The sequence below is a fragment of the Moschus berezovskii genome, chromosome 10 (assembly GCF_049115385.1).
Source record: "Moschus berezovskii isolate FMDL1 chromosome 10, NW_MosBer_1.0, whole genome shotgun sequence".
Classification (NCBI taxonomy): Eukaryota; Metazoa; Chordata; class Mammalia; order Artiodactyla; family Moschidae; genus Moschus; species Moschus berezovskii.
In genome coordinates this window covers 36,883,083-36,898,193 of record NC_142469.1, presented here as the reverse complement: position 1 = coordinate 36,898,193, position 15,111 = coordinate 36,883,083, and the positions used below count along the sequence as shown (strand labels likewise).

The 15,111-nt window shown below is 38.6% G+C and overlaps 1 protein-coding gene across 1 annotated transcript in view; it reads right to left on the bottom strand.

Moving 5' to 3' along the window:
• The window catches only part of MAN1A1 (mannosidase alpha class 1A member 1), a 188,465-nt gene that overhangs the window by 19,739 nt on the left and 153,615 nt on the right, over positions 1–15,111 (bottom strand). The window contains exons 7-8 of the mRNA XM_055433883.2: positions 8,549–8,672; positions 6,608–6,701 (exon numbers count right to left, since the gene is read on the bottom strand). Coding sequence (XP_055289858.2) covers positions 6,608–6,701; positions 8,549–8,672 — 218 coding nt within the window. The remainder of the gene's footprint in view (positions 1–6,607; positions 6,702–8,548; positions 8,673–15,111) is intronic.

The following is a 15,111-nucleotide window of genomic DNA, read 5'->3' as shown; positions in this document are numbered from 1 at the left end:
TATGGCAAAACCAATACAATAATGTAAAGTAATTAGCCTCCAATTAAAATAAATAAATTTAAAAAAGTGAGATAAGAGGCTTAGAGGAGCTAAATGAGATTTTAACACTGGTAGGTGTCAGGTGATTCTCCAGCCCCCATAGGGTCTCAAATTTGCAGTCACTTGCTCTCCAACATATACACCAACTGTACGTATTCTTTTGCCTACTACTTGAATTAATACATTTTCCAAGCATATTTACCTATAAAAACAGAGACACATTCTCTTTGAAAGATCATTCCTAGAATTCACAGACAATTTGAGCATTAATAAGACGGTCTTATTTGGGAAATTTGCATTTGAAGTTTCAAATTTAAAACTAATTTTATGTATCTATTAAAGAAAATCTTTGTTGACTTAGTTACAAAAAAGTAAACTGATTTTTATACCACTATCCAAACAATTTTCTCCTGAGTCCCACCCAACAATGAAACTTGGACATTGGGACCTCAAATTGAAGAAGTGATAAGAATGAACATTATCTTTCCCTCCTCAACCTTATCTTAGCCTTGTTCCCTGTTTCACTAAGTGGCACCATCATTCTGCCAGGTCTGCATAAGTCAGACATCAGATGGTCATTCTTTACTTCTCTCCCTCACCCCCACATTCACTGAGTTACTGAACTCTACTAATTTTACCCCCAATGTATCTCCTGAGTCCATCCATTCCTTCCTGTCTTCACTAATACAATTTTGGCCTGAGCTACCACTATGCCTGATTCCGCAATGGCAAATTACCTTGTCTCCTGCACTGTGACAGCATTTTGCGATTTAAACTAATTAAAAAATCAGTTCCTCAGCCATACTAGTGCTCAAGAGCTACATGAGGCCTTGGTTACAGCACTGGAAGGAAGATACAGAACATTTGCACCATCACACAAAGTTCCAATGCCAGTGCCATTCCAATCTATCCTCCACATTAATGCCAGAGCAACCCTTTTAACATGTGAATCGGATCATCCCTTTCTTGATGCCTTTAATGTTAAAGACTCAAATCCTGGGTCTCTGGAGACCAGGGAGGCCCTGCATGATCTCAACCTTCCCTATGTCATCAATCCTGCTCTCTATCCTCTCGATATATGGCCCTTCTTTTGGTTTCTGAAAACAATCAGACTCCTTCCCACCTCAGGGTCTCTCAGGGTACTGTTCTCTCTGCCTCAAGTGTGTTCCCTGACTGCTCTCCCCTTCCTTGTGTAATCCTTACACTGCACGTATCAGACTGCCCACTGGGCTCTCTCGTCATGCACCTTCTCACAGCACACGTTTGCCACATCTGCACTTTCATAAAATGATGACATTTTTTGTGTGTGTGTCTTCTCCATGAGATTATGGTCCAGGAGGGCAGGGACTAGACCTGTTTTCCAGTCCATGTCAACCCCTAGGAAGTATCTTGCACATAGTAGGTACTCAGTAAATAACTGACGAACAAAGCCAAATTCTTTTAAGTTAATCTTATTAAGGACTACATCTATGAAGCCTAGAAGGGATATATTTTTAAGTTAATGTGTGATTTTCTTTTGCAGAAAGCCCAGAATTACAGTTTATGTTTTATTGTAAAATTAGTATTTTTATAAATGTAAGGCTGATTCTTAAAATAGCAGTTTGACAGGACCTTTACAATTTGCTAAATAAACCGCAACAGAAACCTCTGACATTTACAAACTAAACAGACTAACTACTATCTCAACAATAAGAAGCCTGTTGTTTTAAACATGATCACAGGAGACAAATGCAAGTGATGCGTGGTAAAGCAAATCTCTGTTCAGTTACTGTCAAAATAACAGGGACTAAATAAAGTAATAGGAAATGATGGCCATAATTCAGACATGTCCTTTAGAGTTAAAGCAATGAGAGTTGAAAACTAACAGCCAGAAGCAGCTTCATTTTCTTCCCCCTTGGGTTATGATTCTATAATGGAGGAAGATGCAAGCTTGGGCATTTGGTGATTTTTTAAAAAAGGAAAAGTGTTTACATATTTGCTTTAATGCCAGTTAGTTTTCTATTTTTTTAACCTATAAAATTTTTATATTTGGAAAGAATCAAAATAAAGGAACATAAAGGAATATGGAGGAGAAAGACTCTTTTTTAATAATTTAGCATTTCACTCACTAAGCTCCCCCCATATCTGGATGACTATTTGTGTTGGCAACAAAGTCCTGTGTAAACATCTTAGTGGCTGTAAGCGAGAACATGCCTCATTTTATCAGTAGGAAAGGACTGTCTACTAGAAGGAACATATATGGTATTCTTATTCCCAAATGCTGTAAACATAATGTGTAGGACAGCCACTCAAATATTACGCTCTTCTATAAAAGGGGTAATTTATTCTTTTCAATAGGAATAGGTCCCAGAAAAGGATGTCTGCTACTTTAAAAGAGAAAAAAAAAAATCAAAAGAATCAAGACAAAAAGGATTCTTATATACTCAATATCTTAACCCTTTAATTTTATAGACTTCATCTGAATGTGAACTTCTCTCTTCAAAGCAATCCCCCAATGATGCTCATTACACCATATTTTATACATATATATAATACTGTGTTACTATAGGTATATATAATATTGTGTTACTAAACACACACAATGTTGTCTCTATTAATTGAAGAAGGGTGACAGTTGTTCTGTTTATAGACATGGAACCCCATCTTTGGCCTTAACAGTCATGACATGTTATTAATGATCAGGACTAGATGCTGCCTCTCAACCACAATTGAGGAGCAGGAGACAAATGGTTCAGAGAGGAAAAACAGAACCATTACTAAAAGCAGAGGCAGAAGGAGTTAGATTGGATACATATTGCATGACTATTCACAAAATTCAAGTGAACTTCTACTAGCTGTAAGAATCTATGTGCTGGGTGAACAAATATGACCAAGTCACTGTCCTCCAAAGTTCCGGGTCCCTAGGAAGATGGATATGTATATGAACCATTAGGCAAAGGACTGTGATAGGAAGGTGTCCAAAGCGTTGGGATGGGGGAGGAAGATGGGGGCAAGCAGAGGAGGAGTGGGTGAGCAATTTCCAAACAGTGTCTTGAACAGGGCCACGCAGAAGAAAGGGTGATTTTTGGTTCTTGGTAGAGTTAGAAAAAGAGGAAAAGGGCTGAGGGAAAAGGCACAAAAGCCAAGACCCAGATATGGCCAAGCAGAACTTGATTAATGAATAAAAATAAAAGTACATCTTCCTTGTGGCTGGAACATTGGATGGGGATGGGGGAAGAGAGGCAGGAGATGCATGAACCCTATTTGTTTTTCCATCAGGAAATTGGCCCATAAGCAATTCAATTACAAAGGGCCCTTTGTACCAGGAAGCATGGACAAATACATAGTACACTGGTGACCCAGAAGGTGAAACTGAGATGTTCCAGAACAACTGACTCTTTTTGTCCTTCTTCATAGTGACCGCTAAATCCTATAACACAGGAAGGAGAGAGCAACTCACAGAGACTTTTCTTCAACTTTTGAATTCTTTCATGAGAAATTTAAAAATATTTTTCCTTCCAGAGAATCATACCGAGTTATCTTGAATTGAGAAAGTTACTCAAGTTCTATTTTTCCCAAATATTATGGTGGTCCTCACATTTTTAACCTCAGTATGCTTTAACACTCTTAAAAATGAATAAGCATGCTGAAGAATTCGTTTATGTAATATCTATCAATATTTGGGCTTCCAAGTGGTGTTAGTGGTAAAGAACTCACTTGCCAATGCAGGAGACACAAGAGGCATGCGTTCGATCCCTGGGTTGGGAAGATGCCCTGGAGGGCAACCCACTCCAGTATTCTTGCCTGCAGAATCCCACGGACAGAAGAGCATGGCGGGCTACAGTCCACAGAGTAGAGTTGGACATGACTGAAGCAACTTAGCCTGCACGCATATCAGTATTTACCATATTGGAAATTAAAACAGAACTTAAAATATTTTATTAAAGTAATAATATACCCATTATGTTAATATATAGGCTTTTCAGAAGAATACGCTATATTTTACCAAAAAAAAAAAAAATAGTGGGAAGACAGACACCGTTTTACATTTTTGCAAATCTCTTTAATGTTTGCTGTGCTAGAAGACAATTGGATTTTCATATCTGCTCTACATTCAATCTGTTGCTATGTGTTGTTCTGGCTGAAACATATGAAGAAAACGCAGCCTCACACATATAGTTGGAAAGCAAAGAGTATTTTGATAGTCTTTTCAGATAATTGCAGATAAATTTTTTGGTACTACAACAAAACTTGACAAGTGGTTAAAGTTTTTAACAGTTACAATGTGGAGTTAGAAATCACAAAGATGAATTTTTGTACTATTACATTAAAATCCACTGGGTCATCTTGCACTTTGAATGCACTTTTTCTCACACATGATTTTGCAACATCATGCATGGTCATTTGGGAAATACTGGTTCCCTGAATTATGCACATCTTCCAGATGATGATACATTTGACTATATAGCATCAAAAAGACCATATTTGTTATATCATCACCAATCTTAGCAGAAGAATCTTTTAGTGTTGGTGAAAGGCATTAAGCTTATGGTGGCATGTGCAAATTTTTCAAAATTCTAATTATAAGCTCAAGTTTTATCTTTGGTAGAGACACTCTTCATTTTCCTTGAAGCAACATGCTCATTTTTGTGACATTTACCAATCACCCAAGTCTGAATAATCAGTTTGTCTTCAGTACTTCTTTCAAGTAAAAATAATGACTCATGAAACAGCATGGCAGCTAGTTTGGCTTGCAACTCAAATCAAAACACAAGTGCTTTTCTATGAGGGTTTCATCATGCTGCAGAAGCATTTTGTGTCTTTTTCATTTAATCATACAGAATATTACAAGGATGTGATCTACTCAGTGATTGGGATTTACTAGAATCAGTAAATGTTTTGCTTCATTAACAGCATTCACAAGTGAAAGTGGCATCCTTTTATTTGTTGTGGTTATCTGTAGTGAAGGTCATAACCACAGGCAAATCTCATGTTACTGCCCTTCATTTTATTGCCCTTTGCAGATACTGAGTTTGTCAGAAGTTGGAAGTTTGTGAAAACCCTGCATTCAGCAAGTCCGGCATCATTATTCCAGCACCTCTTGCTCACTTCCTGTCTCTGGATCATAGTTTGGTAATTTCCCAATATTTCTAAGTCTTTCACTAGTATTATATTTTTTATGGTCAACTGTGATCAGTGATCTTTGATGCTACTATGACTTGCTAAAGACTCAGAAAATGGCTAGCACTTTTTAGCAATAAATCGTTTTTACATTAAGGAATGTATATTGCTTTTTAGATATAATATTGTACTATTGCATGCTTAATGGACTACAGTATAAACATGACTTTTATATGCACTGGGAAATAAAAAAATTTGTATCACTTGCTTTATTGTGATATTTGATTTACTGCAGTGGCCTGAAACTGAACCTGCAATGTTTCTGAGGTTTGCCTATTAGTATCTGGTGTCTCTGGCATGATTCTCACCATGGCTTATACTATGGCTTCAGCAGTTTTACCCACCACTGCTTCTGCAACATAACTGCAACTGTCAACACGGTGAAAAGTGTTGTACGGTGAAAAGTGTTGTTACAAAAATAGCTTTGATTGTGGAGATCCCCTGAGAGGTCCAAAGAACATCTAATGATCTAGCAGACCACGCTTAGGTTAAGTGACAACCTTGATTGTGGAGTTATGATGCCACTGCCAAGCCTTCCACAGACATTACTAATGTAGACATAGATTTTAGCGCATTTTTTCCTATTAAATTATTCTTTAAGAAAAATATTTGTAAAGTAACAGTGAGGCACACTCATCTAATACCCTATTTAATATACAGAAAAAACTCTTGAGTAAAATCTCAAGGCGTCGCTAACATCCTTGGCAGTGCCAGACATCTCACTCAGGATTCTTCATTTGCTCTCAGGTGCTGCTTAATCTACCACTGTTTTCCCCAATCAGCCTGAGAACATTTTTTTCAGCTACTCTGAGTCTTTATAGCCTTGGTCAAAGTCCCTAAGGATCTTAAGTGAGGGCTTCTAACACAATACTTTCTCCAATGGTAAAGGTAGCTATCCTGGCGAGAAGCCTTTATCTGCCGCCTTAAAACTGACTAAAGAAAAGTACCCTGTTTGCTCCCTCAATTTCTCAGCCCTTATAGATTCAGGTTCCTCTTTCATCCCGTAGCCAAGCAGAAAGAGAAAATGTTATGAAATAGATGCTCTAGCTGCTCAGGGCAAATCCTGCTAGTCATTAGCACAAAGGAACAATTTTCTTATCTGCATAATCAGTTTGTTAGAGGCTATCATTCCCATACGACCCTGACCAGATCTTCCCTTTCTGATTAACACCTTTAAATGTGCTTACAGATGATCAGGCTCACAGTTATGCATGAAAAATAAACAGTCTAGCTCCCCTGGTAACATTTATAGTCTGCCTTATGACAGAATCCTATTTATGAAGGGAATTTCCCCCTTTTCTAAGGATTCTCCAACAAGATTTGGGCTATTTTGGTGTTCCTCCTCTCTGTTACTAGAACAGTGCTGGGTACTATAAAGAGCTAAAACAAGGCTTAACTCTTGACTTACATTGAGCCCACTGTCCACTATTGGGATTCAGATAGTTAGGGTAAAGGCCTTCTGGTTTTTCCAGGTTGTTCAGTACTGTTCGAATATTCATTACCTACAATAGAAAATGAAATGTTACTATGAAAAATCTAAAGAAAAAAGTCTGGTGCCATCTTCTCTCTCTTGATTACATTTTTTCCATGTTAGAATAAAAGTTGATTTAAATGATGTAGTATTAGAACAAAGATAGTTGCCACCAGCTTACAAATAATAACAGTAAGTGAACATAGTCACACTGGTTACCATACCCGAGACACCATATAAAGAAGTAGAATGTATCAGTGGGTACACTGGATAAACAGTCATTATTGTTTTGGAGTTTGCATCCAGTGGAGTGAGACAGCTAAGAAACAAATCAATACGTCAAGTGGTAATAAAAGCCATAAAAAATACAAAAGGGTAATGGGACAGAGTGATAGGAGGTGGTGAGGCTGCATTTGGTTAGGGTGCTCTGGGGAGGTTACTGGGAGAGTGTTTAAGCACAAATTTAAAGGAATAAATGAGGAAGTAGTGCAGAGCAATGGAGGAGCAAGTACACAAAAGCCCTGAGAAGAGAGTGGGTTTGGCACGACTACCGAGGCTGGAGGTGAGGAAGCAAAGGTAGCCAGGACCCACATTGTGCAGGCCTCTCAAACCATATCTTAACCTGAGTAAGATGCAAAGCCACTGAAAACTTGTATTTTCACAGGATCAGTGTGACTGAGGGGTTAAGAGAGCAAGTGGTAGTCAGACGGCTACTGCACAGTCCAGGTGAGAGATGATGGGTCCCTGAACCAGGGTAACGCACAGGGGATGGGATACAAAACATTTCTGGATGGTTTGGACCTGAGGTTTATAAAAGGACAAGAACCATGATAACTTTAAGAGTCTTGGTCTGAGCCCTTGGGTAGACTGAGGTGTCTTTTCCCAGAGGGTAAAAACTAGAGTAGAAGCAGGTGTGGGGGCTGAGTCTGAGGCATTTTAAGTGGGACTTAAGAGCGACCTCACAGTGAAGATGTTGAATAGGTACTTGGCTATAGAGCTCGGAGTTCAGAGGGCAGGTTGGGACAAATGTGGAGGCAGTCAGCATACAGATAAAACATAAAGTCATGAGACTGGGGTGAATAACGGAGAGAGTAAAAGTAAAAAGAAGAGCCCCCAGTTGGAGCTCTGGGTTTTCCAGTGTTTAGAGGTTGGGGTGACAAGGTGGATCCAACAGAAGAGACTGAGAAGGAAGCAACCTAGGGGAGTACTGTGTGCCTGCATCCACGGCCAGAGGAAGCCTCCTGGAGAAGGAAGTGATCAAGTGCATCGACGCTGAGAGGGCGAGGGAGACGGAGAGATGAGAAAGGTCACTGGATGTGGCAACAGTGTGGCTGGGAGAAAAACCCAGCGGGAAAGCATTCCAGGGAGTGGGAGTCAGGCAGAGAAGACAACAAACACAGACAATGCTTCCAAGGGACTCTGCTGTAAAGGGGAGCAGACACAGTGGGGTGAAAGCTAAATAAGGGCAGAGTGCTGGGGTGGTGGGTGTGTTTCTTGAAAATTAAAAATCAATTCAATTGCTACTTTGCATTTGTAAAACTGAGCTTAAAAAGTCTTTCACATGTGTGGTTCACATAGTCCACAAAACACTGTCTATTTTTGAGAAAAGGGAAAAAATTCAGAGAGGTAAAGTTTCTTACTGGAGGTGTAGAGAATCAGACATGTAATTCAGGTCCTCTTGCACTGAGTTAGAATAGTGCCATGAAACAGTGCTTTATAGTTTGGTTACAAGCAACGCTGCATGTAACACAATTTCATGAAGGGCTCCATTAGACTTGGTTGTTCTTTTCCACATTTCATATGCCTAAATCTCCCCAGAGAGGATATTTTTTCCTACAAGTACTCTTTTGCAATGCAGGGTTGACTGGAGAATCTCACCTTATCAGCAAAGATGGGGTTTCCTGATAAGTAGCTCAAGTGCATAAACTCCAAGTGCAGAGTTCCAAATTCTGCCAAAATACTGCTTCCTCCTGAGGCCCAGGGCCAGTTCCTTCCAATTCCACTATAGAAGAGAAGAGAGTGAAGAGTTATGGGTCAGACTAATTCATGTTTTTGCAGCTCTAAGTAGCAGACGCTAAAGAGACAGCTTTTGAATAACGGCATCTCAGCTAACAGATCACTTTGTATATTTGAAAATATTCACTGCTGTTTTCCTTGGCAACTGGTTTCAAGTTTTGACCCTTATCTCCAAATGGAAAATTACTTTTAAGTCAGAAAGAAGTTGTTATGTGCTTGCTGTTGATGAACAAATATTTTAGAAGGTATAGGTGCCATATAGAGATACACAGCCATTCCAATTAGAATATAAAACAAAATCAGACCAAAATACCCCCATCATGTTCCAGATCCCACATAAAGCCTTTCAACATTTTATTTAATAAAAGTCCAGGGACTTTTATAGATTTTACATATAACATTTTCTATACAATTTTCTATAAAACATTATTCTTGGATATCAGATCCAACACTCATTCCAACCTGCTTCAAACTTCCTCCCCATTTACTTGACATCCTTTCTTATGTTTTCCTTCATACAATATTACCTATTCTCTAAGGCACTCATGTATTTTTCCATGATCTAGTTAATTTATGCTCAAAAATTTCAACAAAATTATGTAATTCAAATCTGAAAGAGGTCAAATGGATACACTTAAAAAATGATTGCCTTGTGGCTTATCTTAGTGAAATGCTTTTTAGAAAGAGTTAGTCCCAAACATACACTGACACAAATACTCATAAGTGACTCTTGAGACATGGTCATACCCTTGGGTATAGTTTATTTTTGGCAGGCTATTTAAAATGTCAATCATAGGTGATAATTCAAATAAAGAATAAAGCTAATGATTCTCCTGACCAATAAATTCCCTTCCAGAAGCTGAAAATTCACATTTTGGTTTTCATTCAGGCTCACATTTATTGTATACCTAATATGCACATGACACCACCCTTATGGCAGAAAGTGAAGAAAACTAAGGAGCCTCTTGATTAAAGTGAAAGAGGAGAGTGAAAAAGTCGGCTTGAAGCTCAACATTCAGAAAACTAAGATCATGGCATCTGGCCCCATCACTTCATGGCAAATAGATGGGGAAACAGTGGCTGACTTTATTTTTCTGGGCTCCAAAATCACTGCAGATGGTGATTGCAGCCATGAAATAAAAAGACGCTTACTCCTTGGAAGGAAAGTTATGACCAACCTAGACAGCATATTGAAAAGCATAGGCATTACTTTGTCAACAAAGGTCCATCTAGTCAAGGCTATGGGTTTTCCAGTGATCATGTATGGATGTGAGAATTGGACTATAAGGAAAGCTTAGCGTCAAAGAATTGATGCTTTTGAACTGTGGTGTTGGAGAAGACTCTTGCGAGTCCCTTGGAGATCCAACCAGTCCATCCTAAAGGAAATCAGTCCTGAATATTCATTGGAAGGACTGAAGCTGTGGCTGAAACTCCAATACTTTGGCCACCTGATGTGAAGAGCTGACTCATTTGAAAAGACCCTGATGCTGGGAAAGATTGAGGGCAGGTGGAGAAGGGGGTGACAGAGGATGAGACTGTTGGATGGCATCACTGACTCAATGGACATGGGTTTGGGTGGACTCCAGGAGTTAGTGATGGACAGGAAGGCCTGGTGTGCTGTGGTTCATGGGGTCGCAAAGAGTCGGACACAACTGAGAGACTAAACTGAACTGAAATGAACTCAACAGTAGGACATTGGGTTCCAAGGATTTTTATAATGAACAAATCACTCTTAACTGCCTTCTAGTATAATGGGAGAGAAAGACCTAAGCATAAATAATTCTAATCACATATGATAAGAGCCAAATTAAATGTGTGAAGTGTTCTGAGCGCCTAGAGCCAGGACATGCAATCCAGCATGGTAGTGATCAAGATGGCTTCTTCAAGAAGTGTCTTGAGTGGATTTTTGAAGGGTAAGTAAGGAATAGTGAGGTAGCTACAGAGATTGGTAAGTGGAGGGAGGGGAAGGCGGGAAGGCTACAAGGTTAAGTTGAAGCCAAATCTTGGGAGGCTAAAGAGCCTCTTGATGAGGACGAAAGAGGACAGTGAAAAAGCTGGCTTAAAACTCAACATTCAAAAAACTAAGATCATGGCTCTGGTCCCACCACCTAATGGCAAATAGATGGGGAAAAAGTGGAAGCAGTGACAGATTTTATTTTCTTGGGCTCCAAAATAACTGTGGACAGTTACTCCTTGGAAGGAAAGCTATGAGAAGCATATTAAAAAAGCAAAGAGATCCCTTTCTGACAAAGGTCTGTCTAGTCAAAGTTATGGTTTTTCCAGTAATCATGTATGAATGTAAGAGTTGGACCATAAAGAAGGCTGAGTACTGAAGAATTGATGCTTTCAAATTGTGGTGCTGGAGAAGACTCTTGAGAGTCTCTTGGACTGCAAGGAGATCAAACCAGTCAATCCTAAAGGAAATCAACCTTTAATACTCATTGGGAGGACTGATGCTGAAGCTGAAGCTCCAATACTTTGGCCACCTGATACAAAGAACAGACTTACTGGAAAAAACCCTGATGCTGGGAAAGACTGAGGGCAGGAGGAGAAGGGGACGACAGAGGATGAGATGGTTGGATGGCATCACTGACTCAATGGACATGGGTTTGGGTGGACTCCGGGAGTTGGTGATGGACAGGGAGGCCTGGCATGCTGTAGTAGAAGGAGAAGGGGGTGACAGAGGATGAGATGGTTGGATGGCATCTCTGACTCAATGGACATGACTTTGAGCAAACTCCAGGAGATAGTGAAGGACAGGAAAGCCTGGCGTGCTGTAGTCCACAGGGTCTCAAAGAGTCAGACACAACTCAGCAACTCATCAAAAACAACACGTGGAGGCTTGCGGATTTCTCACTTTCCTCTCTTTCTAAGTTTGCTCCACTGACATACTGCTCTTGGTGTACCCCAGGTTTCCCACCTGCTTTGTTTTTCATCTTAGGCATTCACAACCCTGGGTAAACTCTTCTGTTCTGTCATTGCTTCTGCTGCAGGGCTTCCAAAGACACTCAGGAAAAGGAAAATAATGACAACAAACTGGTATCTGACATGGCATGTCTTCCTCTTATTCCGTTTCTTTTTAGAAAAATCTAGGTTTTGTTTCCAAAACACAGATTTATAGTAAACCTAATAAAAAGAAATAAAAGACAGAGATCTAAAAATATTTGCTTATTTTAGAAAATGCCTTACATGGGGCTGAGAGTCAGTTTTTATTTTCATGGTTGGCTTAGGTAAAAGGAATGACCAGTCATCCAAATAGGATGAAGAGCTACTTTCAAATTTTATTAACATATGGCAAATGCATACAGTAATTGGTCATTAATTTGCTGTCATGACATATTATTTTTTTATTCTAGTCGTTCCATCACTGACCAAAGTCAATAAGCCTATTTAGGAAAACTACAAATTTCCATGTTCCAGAGAATCTATAAAAAACAAGGCCACAAAACCAAGCAAGAGGGAACAATGACTTCATGCTAGAGAAGGAAGAGAAAGGCACGTTTCCAGATCTTCAGGGACTGGTTCAAATTCAGGGTTATCAGAGGGTGTGGGAGGGCACTCAGATGCAAAACAAGCAGTACAGGTACTAAATAAAATTCAAATTACTTTTTTATGCAGGTGTTTGTTCTCTGCTATTAATGTGGTTAATCAAGAGAATATCAGAGACACACTGAAAATTTTTCAGTATGTTAAAAAATAAAGATTTTAAAAAGGGTTACACACACACACACACACACACATGTTCTCTCTTTCTCTGTCTTTGCACTCATTTGTATCAGAAGGAAAACAGCACAGTGAGTGTCACTAATTATATAGGAAGTAAAACATTAAAAGCACTAGCAAAGGATCTGTCATATGAACAGAAAGGAAGCTGGGCTTCAAATGCATGTATTATGCTTATATGAAAGTATAGTTTTGGTTGCCATTCTTTCAACCTACAAAATTAATGTATTTCAGTAAAATTATAAGATCAATGGTTACACTGGCTCTTAAATGTAAGTCCTGAAAGGGATTCAAGAAATCAGATAAGACATCATTACATCTTTGTATCAAATAAGGTCAAAATGAATTTCATTTGAGAGAGTAAGGGATTTTAAGTATCTTTAACTTAAGTCTGTGGTCACAGTATTTTAAAGGAAATCATGTTCTTTATTTTTATTTTGCAAGCACTAATATTTTAGAGAAGTGTTTTAAAGATAAAATAACCGTTTGTGCTCAGAAACTATAAATTCTATAAGGAAAGCATGAAAGGAAAGAATATTTAAATACTGCCAATCTTGTTATAGTGACTGCATATTAAGCCACAACGATGACTCAGCATATGGAAATAAATACACAGAAAGGCAATTAGCATGATGTGAAGAGCTGCCAAGCATTTGGTTCAAAGAATCCTAGAACAGATCTTCAAACTTCGGTATCATCCTAACTTCATTTATTTCTGTTTCCTCCAATCTTCAGTTCCTCCATTTTAAATTGGAGTATTGTTTAATACATGTGTCTCAACTTTTAATTTAAAACATCACAATTCTACAAAGGTAATAATTCTTTGAAAATAAAACATCACATTAGAAAATAACTGATTTTGGCAACTGCAATTAGAAACATGTCTTTTAAAAAACTGAGTTGCTATGATTCTTTTGAAAATGTGGATTACTGTTTTGTTGCTTTAGAGACTGTAATTTGAATGTGGTTTATTAGCAGCTGTAATATACTTCCTCATTCGACCGCACTCAAAAGCAAGAAGGTATAATTATTTACTGAACCTATAACTCCGATAAGCATGGGCGTTATGTGTTTCCCTTCTCTCTCTTGGGAATAGTTAACAGCACCAAAGAAAGGAAGTACAGTAGTAACGATGCTATTCTACTCACGTTTGAATCCTGTGGGAGAGAGGCTAACTCTTTTGCCAGAGCTTATACTGAATCAAGTAGCTGGAGGATTGTTCAGGATTGATGGTATACCCCCTCAAATTAATCTTAAATCCAGGTACCTAAAGTTATATTTTATAGTTACTTCCCAGATACAATTTAGAACATTAACAAATACACCTGTTTTCTTAATATCATCAAATGTAACAAAGAATTTAAAGAACTGAACAATTAAAAACTGCCAGATGAATATACAAGCAAAATATTAAATAGTTATAAAGTCCTGCTGCTGCTGCTAAGTCACTTCAGTCGTGTCCGACTCTGTGTGACCCCATAGACGGAAGCCCACCAGGCTCCCCCGTCCCTGGGATTCTCCAGGCAAGAATACTGGAGTGGGTTGCCATTTCCTTCTCCATATAAAGTCCTACTACAGACTAAATTTACTCTTCCTTGCTGCCTGCTCTTCTTTATAAAATGGGAAATGGGCCAATAAAGAAATTTCTTGAAGATTGTTGCCTGAATAATTTCTGATTAGCTGATCAGTAAACAAACTCTTTCAAGTTCACAGTCCAAAATACAGCTTATTCCTTGGGGCTATAGAGTTAACAAGTTTTGGAAGAAAAAAAAATTTCCCACGTTCCATATATCATGATAAAGCTTTACTTATGTTTGCAAATGAAGGGGCACACGGGGATATTTAATTCAGAACAGCAGATAATCCAATATTAATCCTTTCGGATTTTAGCACAAATTAGGAAAAAATAATTAGAAAGTTCATGATGATTGTTTCATTTAAATGTATTCCCAAAGCTAATTGATTTTGAGACTAAGCAATTTCAGCTTCACTTGTTACAAATGCTTCCTTCCTGCAAAGGTTTGCACAGTGCCAATCTTTTAAGTTTCTAGCCTAAGACCTCATTAAGATTTGGACTACAATTCCAGGGACTAAGACTAGTCGTGATTCCCCTGTAGCTCATGCACAGAAATTCTGACTGGGGAGCACTGATCCCCGAGGGCTATCCTTCAGGGAAAGCTGTCTTAATAAAGGGCAGTCACTTGACTGAATTAATTCATAATCCAATACTTATTGTTTCTGAATAGTAACATGTGGATTATACCTCTAAAGAATTTTCATACTTAAAAGTTTTTAACCAAGGGCCCACATAACTTTTTAAAAATTATCCAGATCTTGTTCCATTTTGTGGGTATTTAGACAGAATTGGAACTGAATAGTTATTACTTTAGTTTATTCTCACCCTCAATACTGCTGTCCTTATACTTGACTATCTTGGATTGGAGGATAAGCTCTGGGTTACAAAGACTGAGATGTTAAGTCCTCTCTAATTCTATAACTAATTTGCTCACTAGATTCAAAGATGCTAAAACTCTTTTCCAGCTGCTCTTTGGGTAAGGGGCCTGCTAACCACTTTCAACAGACTGAAAATAAGCTGAATGTACTTTCTTCCCAGTTAAGGGGCACATGGAATATCCTACCATTAGGTCAGGGAACCCTACGAAAAGGCAGTACTAACGAGAAAATACTCCAGTGGCTTTAGG